The sequence below is a fragment of the Hydra viridissima genome, unplaced genomic scaffold, assembly GCF_058129835.1.
Source record: "Hydra viridissima isolate aposymbiotic clone 2 unplaced genomic scaffold, HvirCarnegie_v1 scaffold_1, whole genome shotgun sequence".
Lineage (NCBI taxonomy): Eukaryota > Metazoa > Cnidaria > Hydrozoa > Anthoathecata > Hydridae > Hydra > Hydra viridissima.
This window is the reverse complement of record NW_028324300.1, coordinates 16,326,462-16,350,502: the sequence shown is the minus strand read 5'-3', so window position 1 is coordinate 16,350,502 and position 24,041 is coordinate 16,326,462. Positions and strand designations below refer to the sequence as shown.

The window sequence follows — 24,041 nt, the reverse complement described above, 5'->3', positions numbered from 1 at the left end:
TAAAGAAAACAATAGAAACAAGTTAGTATTTTAACCACTGATATCTATATTAATGCTATACTTTATATAAATTATTTTACAAATACTACATAAATATATGTAACTATGTCTCTTTCTATAGATATATGCTAAATATATAAATATATATTAACATATAAACAGAAAAATTTCATTTTTATAACAACAGTTTATGTAACAACAATATGCTGAGAAGTATTCAATCTATTAAGCACATTGTTTGCACATAAACTGCATGTTGCTCAAGCGCTAAGAAGTTATGCTCAATAATAATCAGTAGGCCCCCCATAAAATGGGTCATTGTTGACTAGGGTATCAAGAAATACATAACATGATAAAAGGGGTCCCATTAACCATACACAATAACCATAACATGCACCTGTATGCACTACAATCAAATTACTTTTTTTTAAATAGGTAAGTTTCATATAGTAGGGCATCATAGAAATAGTATAATACCTCTAAAGAAGGGTAAAAAAAGTTAAATAAATGGTTAAAACCTGTTTTAAAATGTTACCAGAAAATAAAGGTGCTCATGCCTTTTTGTATTGAATTAAATTTCACTGTCTGTTAGCTAATGATTAATTATGTAAGGTTTCAAATACTGAAATTTACTAAATTAAAACCATATTTTAACAGTAGCAACTAAAACAAAATAATGGTTGATGTAAAAAAAGAATTTAATAAAAAGTACACACAACATAGATTGAAATTATTATATCATTGAAGTCTTTTCACAAAAACAAACTTTGTAACATAAGCTCTTAACATAACTAGATAAAATAAAAGATGAAACAATTATAAATGAGATTAAAAAAAGATTAAGAATAATATTTAAAAAAACATCTTACTCATTAGCTCTTTTTAGCATGAAAAACTACCATTATGAACATTTTGAATACAAATCTTCATAATGGTAAATCTTCTTTGTTTTGATGTTTTTACACTCTGATCTAAATAAAAAAGTTATAACATTTTCCACCTACCATACAATTTGTTAAATGTTTATTTAAGCAAACTAAAAAATAATATTGTTCTTGAACATGTTTTAAGATAAATATTTTACCTTGATTCTTATCTAGCGTCATTGAATATGCTAATCAACAGGAAACTGACAAAGTTTTAGTATAAAAGGTTAACTGGACTCTCTTAGAGCCTACTAAATTTGAGAAAGATATAACTGTTTACAAAAAGAAACAAACTCTTAAAACCTTTGCATTAATGTCATTGCTTTAAAGAGCACAAACCTTTATTAGAGTGCCATTAAATAGCCAAGCTTTAAGATATTAATTTGGTGGCCTCAGTTGATGCATGTACAATTCCTTGAATGTTCCCCTTAGTAATCAGAGTTTATATATATGAGAATAAATATTTAACTATAAATACATTACGGAGTTATTAGTCTAGACACATTAAATTTTGCATGCTATTAGAATTTTTTTGTTGGAATTCAAGGAAAATTAGTTTGTTATACATAACTAGAGCATAAAAACCATTTTGTTGATGAAATTTCACTTAAGAATGACCCTTTTAAAGTTTTCCTTGTAGTATTAAATAATCTTCATTAATAAAAATATTAGTACCTTTAAGCTTTGATGCATTATCTGTGATCATTTTTTCCTCCTTGTTATCACACAGTTGGAAAACAATTGTTTAATTATTGTTTAAAACTGCAGCCATGTGTGCTTGTTCAATTTTGATTACGCTTAATATGAAATTTTTCAGCCAAATTTTTTTTTCCTTTTTCTTTGAATTTTTCCCTTTCTTTTTTGTTTCTTCTCGCAGTTAAAGCAAACTTTGGATCATTATTGTCTGTAGAAATTTTAAAACAGGTTTTACCTGTTAACTTAGCTGTTTTTACTCTTCTTTATAGAGGATCTTATACTACTTTAATGACACCACACAATATAAACCTTACCTATTTAAAACAAAAAATTTGACTGTAATATGTACAGGTGCATGTATGGTTATTGTGCATGGTTAATGGAACCCTTTTTATTACATTATCATTTATTTCTAGATACCCTAATCAACAATGACTCGTTTTATGGAGAGGGGGCCTACTGCTAAGTTTTAATTCTAGCCAGCCAAGTGGTGTTACTATAACCCAAATAACAAAATTAATTATCCATCAATAGTATTAGTTAACTAACTACATTCTTAATCAGTATCATGGCAGCAATATCATCGGGAAACACGTAGAAATATTGCATACCAAATTCAGTTAGTCACAGTAAAATAACAAAATTATTTTCTAAAGATTCGTCAATAGTACCCCACTTCGCCTTACATAAAATGTGACACACTCACTTTCTTGTTATATGACGAAACTGTCACATTATTCCTTTGGCGCAAAGGATGCCAATGATCTTTTGAAAATTGGGTAATGAATGCTTGAGCTTCAGTTGCTGTTTAAAACGATTGGTCTTTATATGAGTCCATTTTTTAAAAAAGGTTGAGTTGCAATGATATATTATATATACTAGATGTCTAACTTCGATCCGAAAAGTGAAGCCGTGGAAGCCATTTCTAATTCGGGCAAAAACATGCATTTTTAACTTTTATTTCGCACGTCGGATATAGCTTTTGCCCTTATTACAAATGGCGGATTCAATTTGTAAATAAAAAAAGCGGCTTCACTTTTCGTCTAATAAAATCTCGCAAGTTAGACATCTAGTATATATAATATATCATTGTTGAGTTGAGTTTCACTGAGCCTTGTCTCGTTTAAAGTCGCTTGCCTCATAGCAAATTTCCCAGCTTAACCGCCACTCTAGCAAATTTCCCAGCTTAAGGTGGCGGTATTTACCGCCGCAATAGATTTACTCTACCAAAAAACGTACAAATGCGTACAAGGGGAGGGGGAGTGTTCAAGACAGCGAGTACGTACGCGGTTTGACTATCTTTCTCAGGAATTATTTTTAAAACTTGATCTGCATAAAAAGCAACGAACTTTTCGAATGTAAAAAATCTTTTTTTTAAATTACGCAACCTGGTTTTTATCTTTTCAATTAAAACGTTACAACAAGTTAATTTTTTATTATTTTAAATTAATATTTTATTATTAACTTTTTATTAACAATGTACTACTTCAAATTATTATTAAAGTTTAAATGTATTTTTTCTGATTATAAAAAACAAATATTTTTAAAAACAACAATTTTAGTGCTAATAGAGACCAACACCTTTCACTGCGAAATGTAACTGCAATTAATTTGAGTCGGGTTATTTTTTTACGTTCTTCGCTTTAACGACACTGAATCTTATGATGAAATCGTTTATTTCCAAATAAACAAAAACTTTTATCTTTCTAATCGAATAATTGAAAACGTTGCAACAAAAAAAAACTGCTTACTCCCAAGATGTCGAACGAATTTGTTGGGAACGAGAAAAAGTATCTTCAACTCCTTGAGTTATATAAGAAAGCATATTCAACACTTGAAAAACAAAAGCAGTATCAGCACGCACAGGAGTTGTGGAAAATAGTAATGATCAGTCTTTGTATGAAAAAAAAAGTAAACGAATTAAAAGTGAAAGCAAAAAAGTCAAAAGGATCAATCATGTCATTCTGAGGAAATGCTTTATCACCGCCTAGCAAAAAGAAAAAAGATATCCATCCAGTGCCGTCTTCGTCAAATAAAATACAAAGTTTTCCGAACGCAACTACGACAGAACCTGAAAGGATTGAACTTAGTAAGCCATTTTTTGTAATAATTTACAAACTTTTTCTCTCGTGATTTTCTATATATTGAATTCAACCGAATTGGTAATTAAACTACATTGTACGACTATATTGCAATTGCATAGTTTTATTCATCATAATTGGACAACTTGACCATTTTCTCTACATCCAATCTCTATAACTGTCAAGAATTTATAATAGTTTATTTTTGGGTATTTCCTAATTTAGATTTAACATCAAACGAGAAGGAAAGAGCAAATCCGGCGCAAGTTAAAAGTCGGAAGAAAATCTCAGATCTTGAATCACAGCTTTCATCCTTGATAATCTTACGCGATTCTGGTTTGTCTACTGTAACGAGGAAACAATTAGACAATGTGAAAGAAAGCATAAGAAGAGAAAAAACAAACTTGGACAGGTAAATGTTAAGAGATATATCGAGTAGAGCTAAGAAGTATAGACAGACGTCTTGGCCATAAAAACCAAACTTTTAAGCAGGCAGTAACTTTCAAAATTTTGTTTTTCAAATTGTCAATAAGAACTTCTAATTGAGGATTTACAAAGTTCGCAGAATCCAGGAAACCTTAAGTATAGAAGGTTTTATAACGGAATCAAAGATTTATGTAATATTTTGTTTTCAGATTGATTCGTGAATCGGCACGACAAAGAAAACGGAGGCAAAAACTTAAAGAGGGCATCGAAACAGTTTGTCAAAACAACCCTGAAGTATCAAGTGCTTTGAAACAGTTTATGCGAAACCATCCTGGACAACCACGGCTCGAAATTGATCAACCAGAACTTTTATCAACAATCATAAAAATTGTGCAAAATTCATCAGCAGCAGATGAGCGTCGAAGAACAGAATGTCTTCGCAGTGTCTCCACTTTGGATGATCTTCAGAAAGAGCTGACGAAAATAGGCTTCAACTTAAGTAGAAGTGGTTTGTACCTTCGTCTTTTACCACGACGTGAAAACACTCATGAAGGAAAAAAGCATGTAAAAACAGTTCCAGTGAAGCTACTACGTCCAGAAAATTCACTGCGAAAAAGAAATGATGGTAGAATGTTTGCCAAATCTTTTATTGATGACATGTTTGAAGTTTGCAAATTGTTTGGACCAAAAGCTGTGCTTTTCATGTCCAATGATGATAAAGCCAGGGTACCGTTGGGTCTTACTGCTGCAAGCCTTCAAGCGCCGTTGCTGATGCATATGGAATACAAGGTCAAACTTATGGATCATGACTTTGTCGTTGGCCCACAGCACAAGTTAATCCCATCGGTGCATGGCATATGCGAAGTTAACAATAATGGAAATGTATCCTACAGTGGAGACACTTTCATACGCATAAGAAGTGGGAAACACGATACATCGAATGCTTTTACACATGCTTTTACACATGCTTTTAATGTTAGGGAGCTTTTTGAAACCAAGATGGTTAGACGTAAACCAATTATGTTAATGGAGACTGATGGAGCTCAAGATGAGGCACCACGCTTCCCTAAAACGTTAGCAGCTGCTGTGGATCTCTTCCGCTTGCTGGATTTAGATGTCTTGCTTCACGGTGTGAATGCAGCTGGGCTTTCAGCCTTCAACCCCATTGAAAGAAGAATGGCACCTTTTTCTCGTGATTTGGCTGGAATAGTTCTTCCCCATGATTATTTTGGCGATCACCTTGATTCTTCTGGGAAGACAATCAACCAAGAACTGGAGGTAGAAAATTTCCAAAAAGCGGCTGACATTTTATCCCAAGTTTGGGAGAAAACCGTCATCGACAGTTACCTTGTTAATTGCCGGGCAGTACCAGTTGGAAAAGCATATAAACCGCCGAATCCTGATCCTGTTTGGGCAGAGAAACATTGCCAGCAATCGCGATACTGTCTACAAACTGTGAAATGCCAGGACAAGTTATGTTGTTCATCGTTTGAAACAAATTGGCTGAATACCATCCCCCAACGTTTCATTCCATTTCCGGCTATCTACGAGTACTGCGAGAATGGTTACAAAGCGATGGAACCGTCTCGATATTTTAAAAACATATCAAACCATTCAAACTTTGCACCTCTGACGCATAGGCTTTTGCTACAAGATATACCTACAGAAGGCTTAAAGTACGAAATTATACCATTTGATCTGTATTGTCCTTCATTGGAAAAAAAGCTTTTAAACGGAATTTGCGACAAATGCAATAAATACTGGCCGAGCGAGGCAGCAATGAAACGGCACAAGAAAGCACATAAAAAACAAAAAATAAAGAATGATATGGAGAGTGATTTAAGTGAAAGTGAAGAAGTCAGTAAGGAGATTACTAATGAAAGATTAGAAGCAGAGTTCATGCCTGTTTTCCATAACATTTTCAATTTATTTAAGTCACCGTTTATGGAAATATAAATAGCTAAATTGATATTTTTGTATTTAATGATTTGAAAACTTTTTTTTTTTTTGGGGGGGGGGGGGGGGAGGTCATACTTTTTAATAAATAACGCGTACGTACGCAGAGGGGGAGGAGGTGTTAAAAGCGTACAAGTGCGTACAAGGGGGGAGGGGGGGTCCAAAAGCATTGGTTTTACTGCGTACGTACTTTATGGACGTCCCCTTTGTGATGTGAAAAACTGCGTTTACTTTGTGATGCGAAAAACTGCGTTTACTTTGTAATGTGAAAAACTGCGTTTACTTTGAATAAACGTTTTAAAACTTTAATTTTTTTTGTAACTTAAAAGGTAAAAGTTTTTCTGTAAAAGATAAATCCACTGATGCAGTCATGTCACTACGTGGTCGTATTTACTATTTCAAAATACCATAAAATAAAAGCAGAGAGGGCTATTGTATATACATTAGGATTTTTAATCGTAGCACCTGAAGTGCTTTGCAATACTTCGGCAAACACTGATAAAGTTCCATTATTTGATTTCGGCTCAATGCCGAGCAAGTGCGCTGAAAGTGGTACGATGTTTACACTCTCAAACGCCTTTAAAATTTTTCCTTTCTTAAAAGCAGGACCAAGTGCGAAGAAAATGGTGCTCATCTCGGTATATTCGTTGTCGTATCCATGTCTTCCTTTACAGCAACCAGGAAAACTTCTCTCTTCTTTCTGCTAGAACTAATATTGGAGGAATATTTTTACCTTTTTGGTAATGGAGACGTTCTGGAAAATTCTGTGTCGGCAAATCATTCCTAAATGAAATGGGGCAAATTATAAAAGAGCTGGAATTTATAACTAAAATAATTAACTAAAACTACTACGTAATAATGTACATGATAAATCCCCTATTAATGTTTACAAGAGGGTTCGCAAATTTTAATTTGGTTTCTTAAAAATGTTTTTTAAAGTATTTTTAACAAAAGTATTTGGATTTTTAAGGCTATTTCTTTATGAGATCACTTTTATTAAACGTTTGTATTGGAAATTTTGTTCCCTTTGATTTACAATTAGTTTTATATTTCCTGCACTTTATACTCTGGATGTTAACCGTTATTTTAGCCTTTGCAACACAATTACACTACACACTATTAACTTATAATTTGAAATACCTGTAAACTCTATAATAACCACTTTCATTTAACACTGTCAAATTTCGAACTAAGTCGTCTATTGTATATCCATTTATCGGACGAATAAAGCAAGATCCACCAGACCAATTTACTTGATATGAATCATTCCTCAAATAGTCTTCGATATATCTTGCTTTTGCACTGTCGTTGAAGTTAATAAAGCCGTGATCGGCTGTTAAAATTAAGTTTACTTCTGGGATATCTTTCAGTTTATCTAACGTCGGTCCAATCAAGTCTTTGTCAATTTTTTCAAGTGCAGATTTATACTAAATAAAAAGCGCACGTTTTTCGCAATCATTTTTATATACAAAAAACTATTTGTAAAAACAAAAAATATTTATACAAATTACAACTCAAAATTGATCCACAACAAAAATTTTTAAAAAAATTTTCGTTGTGGATCAATTTTCTTTGCAAAAAAATTTATCACGTTATATATTTACATATTCATTTGTATACTCTCTTCTTCAAAAAATTCTCCTTTCGCTTTGATAACCGATTTACATAAACGCGGTATTTTTCCATTAACTTTTCAAAGATTTTAATTTCACTAAGTAAAACTCAAAGCATTTTCTAAAGATCAGATTTTGATTTTGGATTCCTTACAGAGATGTTTCGAACAAGATGAACCTATAACAATTCAAAATCCAGCGATTGAGAGTATCATTTGATGAAACAGCCCTAAATCATGACAGATTCACCCCCCTTTTGACCGAGGGAATAATACACTCTTTAAATACTCGTATTCCCCCTGCGTCGACAAACAGAAACTCTTTTCATCGACCAAATGTTTAAAACTCTGAAATTCGTCACTCCATATTAAACTTTTATATTTGTTAATAATTATCCAATAGTTGTGTTTTGTAGACCAAATCAGTATTAACACTTTGTTCTGCAGTCGAAACTGGTTTTTTGATTGCAAATCACCCATTTAATCTAATTGGCGCATTACTTAAGACTTTATTTTGTCTTGCGTTGCGTTCTGTTGTCAGTTCTCCCAGTGCATGTATAATATACGAATGATGTATCATTTATATGTATATGCATAAAGCATTATATGCATATTGTATGTATTAATATATGTGTGTGTTGGTGTTTGTGTGTGTGTGTGTGTGTGTGTGTGTGTGTGTGTGTGTGTGTGTGTGTGTGTGTGTGTGTGTGTGTGTGTGTGTGTGTGTGTGTGTGTGTGTGTGTGTGTTATGCATGTGATGTATCATATATTATTTATTATATAAACTATAATTTAATTCAAGATTTAGTTCAAATATAGTTTAATTTTATAAAATAAATACAATACATAATATTGTTTACGATAGTTCTCTTAAAAATTTTAAACATATTCTTAAAGTTTAGCCCACATTAAATTTGTTTATATAATAATTATTAATTTGTTTTCTCTCATTGATTCATTACTGTTTTATCTTTAGATGGAACTGCACTACGAAAATTTAAATTACTTGTGCAGGACTTGTGCAAAATGGATTGGAAAAAGACAATATAGTTTGACTAATAATCTTAAAACTATAATAGAGCAAGTGTTTCTTGTTAAATTCGAAGAAATAGAGAACATTTATCCAAAAAATATTTGCCACAAGTGTTATTGCACTATTAATAATGCAAACAAAAGAAGAACAACAACTTCTTTATCTCTGTATACAAACTGGCAACCACATAGCATAAACTGTGCCACATGTCAGATGGCTGAAAATGTGCGGCATGGTACAGTTTTCACACGTTCACTTTTAAAAAAATCTAAACTCATAAAAAATATATATATATCTTGTAAATACAAAAAATGTTGGACAATTGCAATGTTTAACTCAATAAAAGAAAATATATTACCTATACATAATTTAAACATAGGTATTGATATATCAGAACTACAAAATGAATTGAATCCTTTTTTAGAGCTCTGTTTATGTTGTAAATGTAATAAAATACCACAAATGCCTGTTACATTGAAAAGCTGTGAACATTTATTTTGTTTTTTATGTCTTGTGGAAGAAATGAAAAATAAATATATTGATGAGACTTTCTGCCCAAAGTGCAATAAAAAAAAATTTATATTGATGATATGGTGACCAGTAAAAAAACTAATTCTCTTCTTCAGATGTTAACTCTTGTATGTAATTTATGCAAGCAAAAATTTAATGCATTAAAAGAGTATGAAATATTCAAAACTCATAAAAGCTTATGTCATAACGAATTACTGTTATCAACATCATTACTGACTTCATCAAGTAATTCAAAAAAAAGTATAAATGATATCTTTGAAATAAATAAAGACAGTGATATTCCCCAAGAGCTAGAAGAAGCAGCCCTTCATATTATTAAGCAAAAAATGGCAAAAAGTGGACAAAAAACAATTGAATTTAAAAGTGGAGGACCTCGAGTAAGTCTTTATAAAGATATGTCTTTATAAAGATAAACATTTGAAAATTTATTTTTTATAAATAAATATTTTCGTGTTTTATTTCTACTTTTCAGCCAATGATTTTTACTCATGCACCAAAAGCTTATGTCAATAGTGCTCAGGCAGCACAATCAACATTAAGATTGTGTAATACAAATATTGCAAAGCATTTTGAGACTTTAGCAGGCAATTTAAACGATGCAGTTGCAAATCAAACAAGTAAATTGCTAAATTCATTATCACAAGACACAAGGCACTCCATACTAGATAATGCAGGACTAAACCACTCTGAAATAAGTGCAAGTGTGATGGTTGCAATGAAAACTGATATGGGAGTACCATGGGAAAAACTTAAAATTATGTCTAGGTAAATATATATATTTTTTCCTTGAACAACTTGTTTCACCATCAGAAGGTTCATCAGGAAAGTAGCTTTCTGTTGTTTCATCTATTAAGACAATAGATGAAACACAGTGTAATAAGACTTATCTATTAAGACACATCAGAATTCATTTCTGATGTGTCTTAATAGATAAGTCTAAATGATGATACACAGTGTGAAAAAAGTTTGATAAGTGATTTTCTACTAATTTATATATATATATATATATATATATATATATATATATATATTTATATATATATATATTGTTTTTACAGGTGGCTTAATACTTATAATATATGCACTGCATCAAATGCGTCACAAAGAGTAGTTGCTGAAAATTGGTCAGGCAATGAAGTTATTGTTGAAAATGCTCCTTTCTTTTTCGAAAAAGATGAGAAAGATAAGTTAGAAATTAAGGAAGTTCCTTGGGGTTATATTTCTGATTTACCCAAACATATATTTAGACATCTAGAAGAGTTAGAGAAGTAAGATATTTTAGAATTACAGAAAGATAATAAATAATCATATTATATATATATATATTATATATATTATGTATATTATATATATATATATATATATATATATATATATATATATATATATATATATATATATAGTATTGTAGAAATTATGTTAATACTTCCAGTAAGAGTGCTCAATACAGCGTAGAATAAGTAGAGCGAATATATTATTACTATAATACAAACTAAATAATTAGCTTGGTTTATATTACATTACTTAAAGTTTCACGCAATAGCGATCATCAGATGTTATAAACCGTAAAAAGACGTAACGACAAAAAATACGAAAAAAATACGAAAAAAGTGCTGTGGAGTGTCTGCTATGATGGCATTAAAGTTTTTTATTAAAAATTTATTTTTCATGGCGGCACTTTGATGTTAACTCGCTTCTTTTATTGAGCAAGCCTAGTTTCGACGTAATGATGTGGAACTTTTCAGTCAAGCACAAATTACAGTGATTGCCACCAGGTTTAAATGGTTCTGCCTGATCGAGAATGTTCCACGTAAGGATGGGTTCTAAACCTTTACTTTTACACTCCCATACAAATTTAGAAAGTTCCGTGGAGTTTGCTTTACTTTCATAACGAAAAGAATTCCTATGCTTATACCATCTGTCTTTAAAAGTTTTTTCAGTTAGACCAATGTAATAATGCCCCTTTTCTTGCTGCTGGGTTTTTACATTGCAAATATAAATAAGGTTTTTCTTAAGGCATTTTCCATTTAGTGGGCATGTAGCGGTTTCTCGGCAATTGCATGATTGGCTATTATTGTCAATAGTATAAGATAGTATTCTTTTGTTATGAGCAGTAATAATTTTCTTAACATTTGGGAGGCAGCTGTAACTAACTTTTACGGTGTTCCGGTTAAAAAGTTTGTGGAATTTATGTTCTTTCGGAAAGCATTTATCAATTAAACCCAAAAATGTCTTTGCTACGTTTGTTCTAACGTTCAGTGAGAACGGAGGGTTAAACCAAATAACGTTTCGTTTTCGAGATCTTGCACCACGTTTTGGCATGTTTTGATTGAAAAAAATTTTTTCTTTAAATCCGCAGGAATTGAGAGCGTTGTTATAAAACGGTGCGGCTCCATTAAAAACCTCTTTGTTTGAAGATATATTGCTGATGCGGTTAGAAATCATTTTCGGTATTGATTTGATGATATTAGGTGGGTGATTGGAGTTGACGTTAATATATATAGGGTTATCTCCTATATATATTAACGTCAACTCCAATCACCCACCTAATATCATCAAATCAATACCGAAAATGATTTCTAACCGCATCAGCAATATATCTTCAAACAAAGAGGTTTTTAATGGAGCCGCACCGTTTTATAACAACGCTCTCAATTCCTGCGGATTTAAAGAAAAAATTTTTTTCAATCAAAACATGCCAAAACGTGGTGCAAGATCTCGAAAACGAAACGTTATTTGGTTTAACCCTCCGTTCTCACTGAACGTTAGAACAAACGTAGCAAAGACATTTTTGGGTTTAATTGATAAATGCTTTCCGAAAGAACATAAATTCCACAAACTTTTTAACCGGAACACCGTAAAAGTTAGTTACAGCTGCCTCCCAAATGTTAAGAAAATTATTACTGCTCATAACAAAAGAATACTATCTTATACTATTGACAATAATAGCCAATCATGCAATTGCCGAGAAACCGCTACATGCCCACTAAATGGAAAATGCCTTAAGAAAAACCTTATTTATATTTGCAATGTAAAAACCCAGCAGCAAGAAAAGGGGCATTATTACATTGGTCTAACTGAAAAAACTTTTAAAGACAGATGGTATAAGCATAGGAATTCTTTTCGTTATGAAAGTAAAGCAAACTCCACGGAACTTTCTAAATTTGTATGGGAGTGTAAAAGTAAAGGTTTAGAACCCATCCTTACGTGGAACATTCTCGATCAGGCAGAACCATTTAAACCTGGTGGCAATCACTGTAATTTGTGCTTGACTGAAAAGTTCCACATCATTACGTCGAAACTAGGCTTGCTCAATAAAAGAAGCGAGTTAACATCAAAGTGCCGCCATGAAAAATAAATTTTTAATAAAAAACTTTAATGCCATCATAGCAGACACTCCACAGCACTTTTTTCGTATTTTTTTCGTATTTTTTGTCGTTACGTCTTTTTACGGTTTATAACATCTGATGATCGCTATTGCGTGAAACTTTAAGTAATGTAATATAAACCAAGCTAATTATTTAGTTTGTATTATAGTAATAATATATATATATATATATATATATATATATATATATATATATATATATATATATATATATATATATAACTTATAGTTTTTCAGTATTACTTAACTTTTCAGTCCATTATAATTTTTTTTTCTAGTTGCAATGATCTTGTGAATCATAATTTTATTCAAAATAAAGAAATTCACATCAAAATTAGAGGAGTTTATGGTGGTGGAAGTTTCAAGATGAGCTACCAGATAATTATTACCATAAATCCAAATAGTTCTGAAAATACTATTGTTTTTAACATATTTGAATCAAAAGACCTCAGAGCTAATATTAAAGTAGCCATGGCAAGATTTGAAAAACAAATAGAAGCGCTACAAATAATGAAATATAAGTATGTTAATAAATTATGATGTATATATATATGATATGATATATATATATATATATATATATATATATATATATATATATATATATATATATATATATATATATATATATATATATATATATATATATATATACTGTAAAATTTACATGTTAGATATATATATATATATATATATATATATATATATATATATATATATATATATATATTTAATGTTTGTGTACATACTTATAGGGATAATAGTATCAGAGTATTTATTTTTGGAGATTATGAATTCCTTTGTTCACTGTATGGAATTTCCGGAGCCTCAGGTGAGCAGTTTCATTACTTTTATCTTAATTTTTTTAATTATGTATTTCAGGACAGGATTTCAAGACAAAACAAACTTAAGTTGGGTAGGTCTTTAGAACTGCCCAGGAGGCTGATAATGTCTGACCACTAAATCCTGCTTTGTTCATTCACCTCACCAAAATAGGATTAGTATTTAATAGTTGGTAGTTTTTTAGGTAAACATTGTTGTTTATTCTGTTACGCAACCACAAATGAAATGAAGGTTTGCAAAAAAGAAAGAACAGGCATAGAATCTCGTACCTTGGAAAATCTGCAAGCTGATTTTGAAAGATTTATGAAAGATGTTGGCATTAAGAAAAAGGCCAAGTTTTATAATAATGTTATAGCAGAGCCTATCCTGAGAATACCTTTAAACCAGGTTAGTTTTTGTTTTACATTTTGTTAATATTTAATCCATAGTTATTTCCCATAGAATCACATTGACTATATTTAAATAATAAATTTATTTTGTTCTCTGCATAATTAGGTGTCTTTACCAAGTCTGCATATTGCTCTTGGTGTTTATCTCAAGTTTTTTAACATGTTTGAGGAAGAAGCCCATGAAGTGGACATTATGATGGCAGCATCATTAAAAAATAAAAATTGTCTTTTATCTCAACCGTATCAAGACTATATTTTAAAACAACAAAAAATTTTGAATCTAAAAAGGTGCATTGATAAACTAGATGACCAAATCCAGCTGGTTAATGATACTGTAACTATAGCCATATTGAATAATGAAGATTGTGTAGAAAATATTCAGTCACTTTACATCCCTCAACTCAATTTGCTAAACGAAACAAAAATGGAAAAAGTAAAAATTGTTATAAAATTTAATAAATATAACTTTGTGAAAATAAGATTGTTTTATGTTATTTTTGACATGCGGATAAAAAACATGTTTTTTTAGGTTAGAGAGTGTAATGGTTTGGAAAACGAACTGATTTTTAAGAAAAGTGAGGGACCATGCATTCAACAGATTGAGTTGATTTTGCAAAAACTCAAGGTACAGCGACAAGCATATCATGGGAAAAGTTTTATAGGAAACCATGTACATAAAATGCTAAAAGTAAATATGTGCTATATGTTTTACATATAATATTTTATATTTTTATATATAATATATATTTAATAATTATTATAATAATAATGATGATGACGGTGATAGTGCTGATGATAAAATAATAGTGATAATTATAAGCTGAAAGTACCAAGTAATGTATCATTTGTGTATTTTCAGAAAAAATCTATATTAGAGCTTTGTAATTCTGTTGCGCTTCTTGTTTATAACAATGGATTGTCTGGAACAACTGTTCATGAAAAATCAGTTGAAATCAGTAGCAAGTATAAACAACTTTTCAATAAGCTTTCCAATTGTTATAGCATATTTTCTTCAAAAAGTACTATGACAATAATTGAATTAACACAACTAGGTATGTTTTATGTAATAGTTTTGTAAATAAAATAGTTACTATTTTAAATAATTATTTTGTATTTGTTTTACATTGTAGTGCCTCTTTATTGCTTGTTTTATTGTATTGCATTAAATTTTTCTCACATAAACGTAAAAATCTAATTATGTAATAATTAATAGCTATATTTTAAATTTTATGGTATAGTTGACAACTATAAACTAAATTGCAAAAACCTAAACAATAAATTATATAATAAGAATAAAGACATAATATAATGTAATTTTTTTTCTTCTGCTTAAGCATTTGATAACTGTGTTTTTGTATACAGAAACATATGTTGATGATTTAATGCAATTTTATCATGCCAAATGGCCTCAGGGTTCAGTGCCACCTAAGTTGCACATGATGGAAGATCATGCGATACCATTCTTACAAAAATGGGGTGCTGGCTTTGGATTCTATGGTGAACAAGGAGGTGAATCAATTCATCATGAGTTCAACAAATTAAAGATAATATATCAATCTATTCCTTCACCAACAATGCGATTAAAAAGCATCCTTAAATCGCACCATCTAAAAACTAATCCTAAAAATAGAGCGCTGAGACCTAAAATTAAAAAAAGAAAAAGGAAATGATATCTGTGTTACATTTTAAAAATTATATGTCAATAAAAAAAAGTCAAAAAAGAAAATGTAAATAATTTAAAATTGATATTTATTTTTGACTTTATATAAAAAATAAAGTTTTATTTATTTCAGAAAACTTTTTTATTTGAATTATCTTTATGTATATATAGCAAATATAAAAAGTTGAAAAAAGAAAATATAAATAATTTAAAAGAGGTATTTATTTATAACTTTATATAAAGAAAGAATTTTTTACATTGCAGAAAGCTATATTTTTAAGAAATGACACCTGTCATTTCTTATGGGTATTATTCTTGTTTTTATCAACATAAAAAAAATTATATTTTGTTAAAATAGTTACTAATAAGAGGATATAAAGTAATAGGATTAAATGTAAATATGCTACAAATAATTTAAGCAAGGTAGTTATGTTAGTTCTTAAATAAATGTAACAAATTTATAATCATTCAAAATTTCTTAAACTAAAAAGTTGAGTAATATGAGAATATTATGTATCCAAAATAGTAAAAATTTCCAAATAATTATATCCATTGTATATTGCTAATAAACACCATAAAAGTATAAGGTAATTCAAAGAACTTACCGATAGCAAAAAATTAACTGTATTTTTATCCTCAATTGTCAAATCCAATTGATTGTAATCCAAGAAAGTTAAATACCATATTCTTTATTTTTCATATTTCAAAGAATTTTTTCAAATTTGTGTCAATGAATCAAAAATCAATCAACATCTCAATTGATTTTGTATCTATCAACTCAACAAAATGTACATACAATAAACCATGTTACTTCCATCTAAAAGAGAAGAAAAACACACACATATATAAATATATAAATTAGTAAAAACTCTTATTAAATTTTTTTCTTCACAGAAGAAAAAAATTATATAAGCATTTTTGCTAATTTATTATTGCTCTGTTCTTTAATAACATTGAGCACTCTATTTGTAGAATACACTAACATAATTTTATATATATATATATATATATATATATATATATATATATATATATATATATATATATATATATATATATATATATATAATATTATTATTATTATTATTATTATTATTATTATTATTATTATTATTATTGTTATTATTATTATTGTTATTATTATTTAGATGGAGATAATTATGGAATAACTCATTAGTCAGATAACAAAGTATACAATATTAATTTTAAGATAAGTAAGAAAAATTAAAAGTAATAATAAAAAATGAAACTTTTTTATATTAGGACATAGTCCTATCAGTAAAAGCATACTTTTAAGCCAAAAAAAAAGCTGAAGCAATAACCAAAAAAATATCATTAATATGGAACATATTTATCTGAAGTTTAAAAAAGAAAATTTTGAATTCCTACAGTCAGATTTTTAAAAAATCGAATTTAAATAAATAAACAAATCTGTGTTTTACTCTAAAAAGTAACTAACTAGAGATGAAGTTTAAGCGCGCTAAGACCATTTTAATACTATTTTATTGATGTAATTATGAAATATGTATTAATATACTGATATAAGTTAAAAACAAGAGTACAGCATTATATTTCAAAGAAAATGTTAACAAATTAACGGTTGTCATATAAAATATTTTATGTCGTTAAGAGCCGCAGCCATTTTAAAAGTTCAAGACTTTTTTAAAAATTTTAACGCATGCGTGCCTAAACATAGCGCTTGTAAACGACCGTGACGATCAATAGCCAACCATGAAGGTAGGAAGGAATAAAGAGAAGCACGACAAAACAATTGTGAATGAGGAGGATGTACGCGTATGGTGTCAATATTGTAATAAACATTTTTTAATCAGCTTTTACAAAGGATCTAACTTTCCAAAAAAAAAAACACACCCATCTTATTTGCACTGATGATCTAAGACACAAGTAAAGTAGGGTAGGGCGGGGCTGGTTGAGCATGGGGCAAGTTAAGCAACTAAATTATCTCAAAAACTACGCATCAAATAACAAAACTTCTAATGGATGAAAGATAGGTATGTATAATGGTAATACAATGCGCATCAAATGGTTGTTGGACCGCGGTCAAGTAAGATACACGGGCACTTTTTCGATTTTGGACCAAAAAAGTAAAAAGAAATTTTTTTGCTATTTTTCTCTTAGATTCTTAAAAAAACATTTATCTGGCATCACTTAAGTGTTGATATTTTACTCATTTATTTGACTTTCGATTATACTTAGCCATTTTTCCGTAAGTATTATAGCTCTTTTTATAACCAAACTTTTGCGTAACCTAGTCTAGTCGGCGTAAGTTGAGCAGGTTTGAAAAAAATTAATAAAACGGCTTTATTGGATACGGAGAAACAAATTTCGTTGGGTAAACATTTTAAGGTCTATACACACTTTTAAATTAATCATTATTAAATACTCTTAACAATTTAAAATATGTCTTAAATCCATTTTTTTTTTTTTAAATATGCTAATGTGATTTAAAACTATTAAATTTTTGCTTCTTTTAAAATTATTTTTACTTAAATATTACTAAGCCAATAAAATATATCAAAAGTTCAGAAATAAAAATTAGTCAAAAGTTCAGAAATAAAAATTTGCTTACTAACTTTATTTTTAACTTACCCCACCCCTTGAGCAGCTCGGTAAACTTTAGGGAATATTTTCTCAAACAAATCTAAAAACACTTTTTTTTCTTAAGCAATTTTTAGCAGATAAATTTATCTTTCTAATAGTGAAAAAATTATATAAATCCAACGCACCGTTCAAGAGATCTATTAGATTTAGTAAAAATTGCTCAACCAGCCCCGCCCTACCCTAAAGAAATATGCAATAATTGCAACCAATTATAGCAATGTGAAAATGCAACAAAAAGGCACAAGAAGGCTCACATCTGATCTACTTATCAAAAGGATTCAGTTGAGGAAAACGGTTACAACAATAGGATTTTAAAAGCTAAATTAATAGTCAGCGTTTACTAAAGTATATTCGTGTTACTTATGCACTAAAACTTGTGCTTAACATTACGAAGAAAAAGAAAACTGCTATACTCTTTACTTTTCCGTTCATTTTATTATAAAAAATAAGCATTAATATAAGCTCTTTAAATCTGATGCATGGTTAAATCCTAAAAAACGGTGGTGGGACGGTTTTTAACAAACGTTCAAAAGACGGTTTTTGAGCGTTAATTGGAAACGTTTATTTTAAGAGCTTTTCCCGTTCAAAGGAAACGGCGATGGGACGGTTTTTAATAAACATTCAAAAAGCGGTTTTAGGACGTTTATTGGAAACGTTTATTTTAGGAGCTTTTTCCGTCCAATTGTAATGGTTTAACACTAATTTCAAACGTAACCTAATTAATTTCAATGTGTAAAAGTATTAATTTCAAACGTAACATTAATTACCTAAAGATTTTAGCTTATTTTCTTTCGTAATTAAAACATCGGTTTTAATTACAAAAATCTATAAATGTAATTTAAAAAAGCATAAGTTTATCATTATAATGATAATAGCATTATAAAGGCACTTCATTCAAAACAACACAACAATAACTTAAAATAGATACTAAATGTAATAGAAGTTTGCAACAACTACAATTACAAAAAATGCGTCTTTATTTTTTATCTTTCGCCCTCGGAGCTCTCTTTAAATGGTCTCCAATTCAAAAAAAAAAAAATCAAAAAGAAAAGCTTGATAAAGAACTGCAAGAAAAGTCAGAAAACAGAGGTGAAAAACATTTCAGTGTCACAGTTTCAATGATGAACTCAATTGGCAGAAATACTTAAACGAAAGCGAAATAAGATTTCAACTCGTTTATTTGACGTCTTTTATTGACCAAACTTTTTCGTTTCAAACTTATCCTTTCAAGACGCTTTTTGAACGTTTACGAAACGTTCTTATTTTTCTTGGACGATAAAACCTAAAAAAAACGTCCAAATAACGTTTAAAAAACGCTATGTGTTTACTGGGAATCTACGTCCTCCAAACCAACGATTAAATCGAAGAATCCTATTTCTTATTTTGTCGATGACCTGGATGACGACGAGTATAGTAGAATAGAAAAACTCGCGTTGAGTTTTTCTATTCTTTTCAGTTTTTTTATTAAATTAGCAAAGGTGTTGAGCGAAATTGCAAAATTTACTATTATCAAAAATTGATGTTACCATTACTTCCCATAGTAGAAATTCATCTTTCATCATAAACATTTTTCAAATAAAAACAGGTTTTCACTTCAGGTCTGCAGTTAGCAAAAAAAAATAGCTCTGAACACAAAATTTCCTAATTTGATTGCTGAAATGTAAATATAAAACTTGCTTTAATGTGATGAATTCACTAGCTTTGGAGCATCAAATATTTATTCCGTTTTTTTGTAACTCACAAATGAACAACGCTGTATTCATCTAAAAAATCATCTTAAATCTTGAGTGTAGCTTCAACGATGGTTTTTCTAAAAAACCTACACATTTACAACGTGCAGTCAAATACACATGGTTATTATACTTGACATTGTCGTTAAATCTTTCCCAAAAAAAAAACAAAGCAAAAAATTTCTACCACGCTTACTTCAAAAAATAGAACCATTGTTTGAAAGAACTCAAAAAAAAATTTCTAAGACCAGAAATATCTGTAAAAGATATTGACGGGACTGATCTCATGTTTTGAAAGACGCCTAGCAGGGCATACATCTTTTAAATTATTGATTCATAACTGTCTTACAAGACGAGCAATTAAAAAGAGAAGAGGAAAGAGAAACAAAAAATTTCATGAAGTATTAAAGAAATTCATGAAAAAGATATGATTTAATTCAATTTAAACTGAATAAACTTTGAAAGCTATCGACGACAAAAAACCAGCAACATGAAAAGTTTATCAAAATGAATCCATTTTTTGCTAGAATTTTCTGACAAAAAGCGAATTAAGTCATCACGAAAAACAATGGAAACATTCGAAAATACAAGCAATGTGTCTAGTTCTTGTCATCAAAAATGTTCATTTATTCAAGAGCTTCTGACGATAAACGGCGGAGAGATGCCATTAAAGATGCTGAAGCTTCTTTTACCGCTAACGATATAAGATATAGCTCGTCTACTAAAATTTCATATCGAAAACAAGCGCGTATATCAGGTACATTGGTTTTTGTCATATCGTTACCATTATGGCCACCAACCAAATAATTATCGCCTGACCAATGTTGCTTCACCTAGCTAAAGCAAAATCAGCATTAAAAAATAAGAAAAGCAGTTTACTTTCCACCAAAATAATTAAAAAAAATACAGAAAACAAAAGTTATTTGTAGCGAAAACTATAGACAATTATATGCTTTACGAGCAAACCTTTATTTAATTCAAGGTTATTTTAAGTGCTAGAAAAAATAGTAGTAAACATATTACCGTATATTGTTCGTGGCAATTAAAAATGATGTGTGTTAGCAACTTAAAATTTACTTTTAAAATGCACAATGCAAAGCATTGCATAAAGGAAATGATCAGAAACCTCTGTAAAAACTCTATAGTTTTCACAGAGGTTTTTACAGAGGTCAGAGAAATAAATATCCGAACAAAACATTTTATTGTGACAAATAAACTTTGTCTGGTTATTTCAGAAAAACATGTTTTTAATAAATACTCTTATAATTATTCTAAAGGCAAATTTAATCACGAATTTATATAGCAAAAAATTAATCAACGGTAATTAACTTGCGTTGCTAAAATTTAACGATTCCCGAAGGAGTATTAAAACTTCAACGAAAAGGCAATAATTGGTTTCAATCTAATAAGATTTTTGTTATGGGCTGGGTGGTTATCATCAAATCTGTATCAGAGAGAAAACTTATGAACTGTTATTGGAAAACCCACTAAAACAACTGAACTGTGTGAGGTTGTGGATTCAGCATGGTATTCTATACAATCTGAAAGGTATGCACATTTCTATACTCAATGCAGAGTTGTTGTATAGCTTTTAATTAAGGTAAAAGATACTGTACTAAATAGCAATATGTTCTTTTTTTCCTAACCTCAGTTTTTTTGATATTATCATTATGTTAATATTTTATTAGAAAATTTTGATGAATACTTTTCATCTAATAATCAATATTCATGAGTTTGAGAAAGTCATATGTAGACGGTCAAAATGTTTTACTAAACCTGGAATATTGAACTACTCTATGTCTCAGGCTAAATCTTAAAACATTAAATACAAAATCTTTGTACTCAATGTTTAAAGATTTATCCAAAAATTAGTATTTCTGAACTTCTTTATCTTGAACAAAGCCTATAAATACAAGTTAAAAAAGGTGAGAAACCTTGTGTTCAAAGCTAGAATTAAGCACACATTTTCTAGAAAGTTCACACATGTCTGTTGTTGTGAGCTTCCACACATGCGCAGCAATGCTGCATTCCTCCATCAGAGGTTCCTTTAAAAAATATACATATTTTTTTAAAAAACTGAACCCAACTTATAACACATTATTAGATCAGCAAGTGGAAACTCACTTCCCAATCAAACAATTTCTAATAAATTAATCATATTTCATTAAATGTTTTAGTAATTTGCTTGCTAGTTTAAAAAATGGTCTAAATGGTAACACAAGGAGAAAAAAAGAGATTCAACATAAATATGATTAATAGAATTATATCCCTATAATACCTAAGTGATATTTGATAACTGCTATTACATTGATGTATAAGGGTTAAAAAATCTTTTGGTAATCATATTGGTAAAATGAAATTGCAAATGATCATAAGTAAATCAAAATATGAGGAGATAAACAAACGATTTCAACAGAAACTAATATTAAACATGAAGTATAGAAAAAAATTTTTTTTTTTTTAAATTTTTTCCCACTAAATACTTAAGTTTAACATTAAATAATAATAAAAAAGAGCTTAAATTCAAAGGGAAACTTTGATTTCAGCCAATATATGAGAGCTTAGTTACAGTAATTGCAATAAAATAATTTTATTTGCATTAATAAAAAATAATACATATTTTACTAATTACTACATTAAAACTATACCCAGTAAATAACCTGTATTCCATTAACTTCAGCTTTCAAAAGAATTGAAGAAGTAATTGAAAAACTGGTAAATGCAACAAAACATTAACCAGCAATGTCTACCTATTAAATACAATATAAAAAAACAAGACTTTCAGTAAAAAAGAAAATAGTTATTCTATAGATATTATAAAATATATATATAAAAAAAAATTACCTTTAAAAATTTTCCATCATAACTACCAATAAGAAGGTACATTATTCCACCCACTTTTACAAATAAATTATAATCTGAAATTTTAAGTAAATTGAAATAGTTGGAACAAATCTTTAAGTAAATGAATAGTCAGTAATGCAAAAATAGTTTATCTAAAAGATATATATAAAAAAAACAAAAACCAAGAAGGGAGATGAAACCAGAACTACCTTCAAATGCTTTCCATCATATCTTCCAAAAAGATAGTCCATTATTCCACCCACCTTTACCAACAAATCACATTCAGTAATAATTTTAGGTGATCTAAAAGACCACCACAAATGACATGAGTGCATAATTCTATAATGATACAAGCAGAATATAAAAATAGTAACAATAGTAAATATAACAAATATATATATATATAAAACATATCTATGTATAAAACAAAATAAAACTCAGTAGCAAGATATCATAAGAATTACCTAAAAAAACATTCCAGCATATCTTCCAAAAAGGTAGTCCTTTATTCTACCCACCTTAACAAACAAATCAAATTCAGTAATAATTTTTGATAACCAAAAATACCACAAAAGAAATGAGTGCATAATTCTATAATGATACAAGCAGAATATAAAAATAATAACAATAGTAATTAAAACAAATATATATATATATATATATATATATATATATATATATATATATATATATAAATATAACATATCTCTGTATAAAACAAAATAAAACTCAGTAGCAAGATATCACCAGAGTTACCTTTAAAAACTTTCCATCATATCTTTCAAAAAGGTAGTCCTTTATTCTACCCACTTTTACAAACCAATCAAATTCAGTAATAACTTTAGATGCCCAAAATTACCACAAAAGAAATGAGTGCATAATTCTATAATGATACAAGCAGAATATAAAAATAGTAACAATAGTAAATATAACAAATATATATATATATATATAAATATAACCTATCTCTGTATAAAACAAAATAAAACTCAGTAGCAAGATATCACAAGAATTACCTTTAAAAACTTTCCATCATTTCTTCCAAAAACGTAGTCCTTTATTCTACCCACTTTTACAAACCAATCAAATTCAGTAATAACTTTAGATGCCCAAAATTACCACAAAAGAAACGAGTGCATAATTCTATAATGATACAAGCAGAATATAAAAATAGTAACAATAGTAAATATAACAAATATATATATATATAAAACATATCTATGTATAAAACAAAATAAAACTCAGGAGCAAGATATCACCAGAGTTACCTTTAATAACATTCCATCATATCTTCCAAAAAGGTA

General features: G+C 29.1%; 2 protein-coding genes, 1 long non-coding RNA gene and 1 pseudogene across 10 annotated transcripts; 2 read left to right on the top strand and 2 right to left on the bottom strand.

The window, feature by feature from the left end:
- The first annotated feature begins 3,563 nt into the window (after positions 1 to 3,563).
- On the top strand, positions 3,564 to 6,089 carry LOC149893581 (uncharacterized; annotated as a pseudogene). Its single transcript, XR_016444868.1, has 3 exons — positions 3,564 to 3,711; positions 3,929 to 4,115; positions 4,339 to 6,089. The product of XR_016444868.1 is annotated as an uncharacterized LOC149893581 (transcript).
- A 331-nt stretch (positions 6,090 to 6,420) lies between these two features.
- On the bottom strand, positions 6,421 to 16,357 carry LOC149893579 (uncharacterized). The gene is made up of 3 exons (XR_016444875.1): positions 16,147 to 16,357; positions 7,226 to 7,512; positions 6,421 to 6,868 (listed from the first exon to the last, which is right to left on the bottom strand). It is a non-coding gene; the product is annotated as an uncharacterized LOC149893579 (long non-coding RNA).
- On the top strand, positions 8,525 to 15,757 carry LOC149893580 (uncharacterized). The gene is made up of 10 exons (XM_090066388.1): positions 8,525 to 9,638; positions 9,734 to 10,026; positions 10,320 to 10,529; positions 12,928 to 13,170; positions 13,405 to 13,481; positions 13,677 to 13,879; positions 13,988 to 14,314; positions 14,411 to 14,569; positions 14,741 to 14,933; positions 15,244 to 15,757. Exons 1-10 carry the CDS (start codon positions 9,321 to 9,323, stop codon positions 15,549 to 15,551), a joined length of 2,331 nt encoding a protein of 776 aa, XP_089922514.1. The 5' UTR covers positions 8,525 to 9,320; the 3' UTR covers positions 15,552 to 15,757.
- A 3,790-nt stretch (positions 16,358 to 20,147) lies between the features above and the next one.
- Positions 20,148 to 23,866, bottom strand: LOC149893578 (AMP deaminase 2-like). Of its 7 annotated transcripts, none has more exons than XR_016450975.1 (7): positions 23,494 to 23,626; positions 23,202 to 23,255; positions 22,947 to 23,040; positions 22,738 to 22,811; positions 22,542 to 22,643; positions 21,828 to 21,938; positions 20,148 to 20,730 (listed from the first exon to the last, which is right to left on the bottom strand). XR_016450975.1 is itself a non-coding variant. In XM_090082566.1 (6 exons), the coding sequence occupies exons 4-6, from the start codon at positions 22,777 to 22,779 to the stop codon at positions 20,701 to 20,703; spliced, it is 183 nt and encodes a 60-aa protein (XP_089938692.1). In that variant the 5' UTR covers positions 22,780 to 22,811; positions 22,947 to 23,040; positions 23,202 to 23,255; positions 23,494 to 23,626; the 3' UTR covers positions 20,385 to 20,700. The 7 variants fall into 7 exon arrangements, 3 of the variants coding, with proteins under 3 accessions (XP_089938692.1, XP_089938704.1, XP_089938699.1); XR_016450960.1 differs by having other exon boundaries at positions 20,286 to 20,730; positions 22,554 to 22,643; positions 22,947 to 23,076; XR_016450977.1 differs by lacking the exon at positions 23,202 to 23,255 and having other exon boundaries at positions 22,947 to 23,076; positions 23,494 to 23,616.
- Between the last annotated feature and the right edge of the window lie 175 nt (positions 23,867 to 24,041).

Bases quoted from the DNA above. Each gene is read 5' to 3' on its own strand.
- LOC149893580 (XM_090066388.1), top strand. From the start codon at position 9,321: ATGGTGACCAGTAAAAAAACTAATTCTCTTCTTCAGATGTTAACTCTT. The intron at 13,171-13,404 runs GTATGTTAATAA...ACATACTTATAG, and splicing joins CTACAAATAATGAAATATAA to GGATAATAGTATCAGAGTAT. The intron at 14,315-14,410 runs GTAAAAATTGTT...ATGTTTTTTTAG, and splicing joins ACGAAACAAAAATGGAAAAA to GTTAGAGAGTGTAATGGTTT.
- LOC149893578 (XM_090082578.1), bottom strand. From the start codon at position 22,779: ATGTACCTTCTTATTGGTAGTTATGATGGAAAATTTTTAAAG. The intron at 21,939-22,737 runs GTAATTTTTTTT...TATTTTTTAAAG, and splicing joins ATGATGGAAAATTTTTAAAG to GAACCTCTGATGGAGGAATG. The intron at 20,731-21,827 runs GTTTCTCACCTT...ATTTTGCTTTAG, and splicing joins ATTCTAGCTTTGAACACAAG to CTAGGTGAAGCAACATTGGT.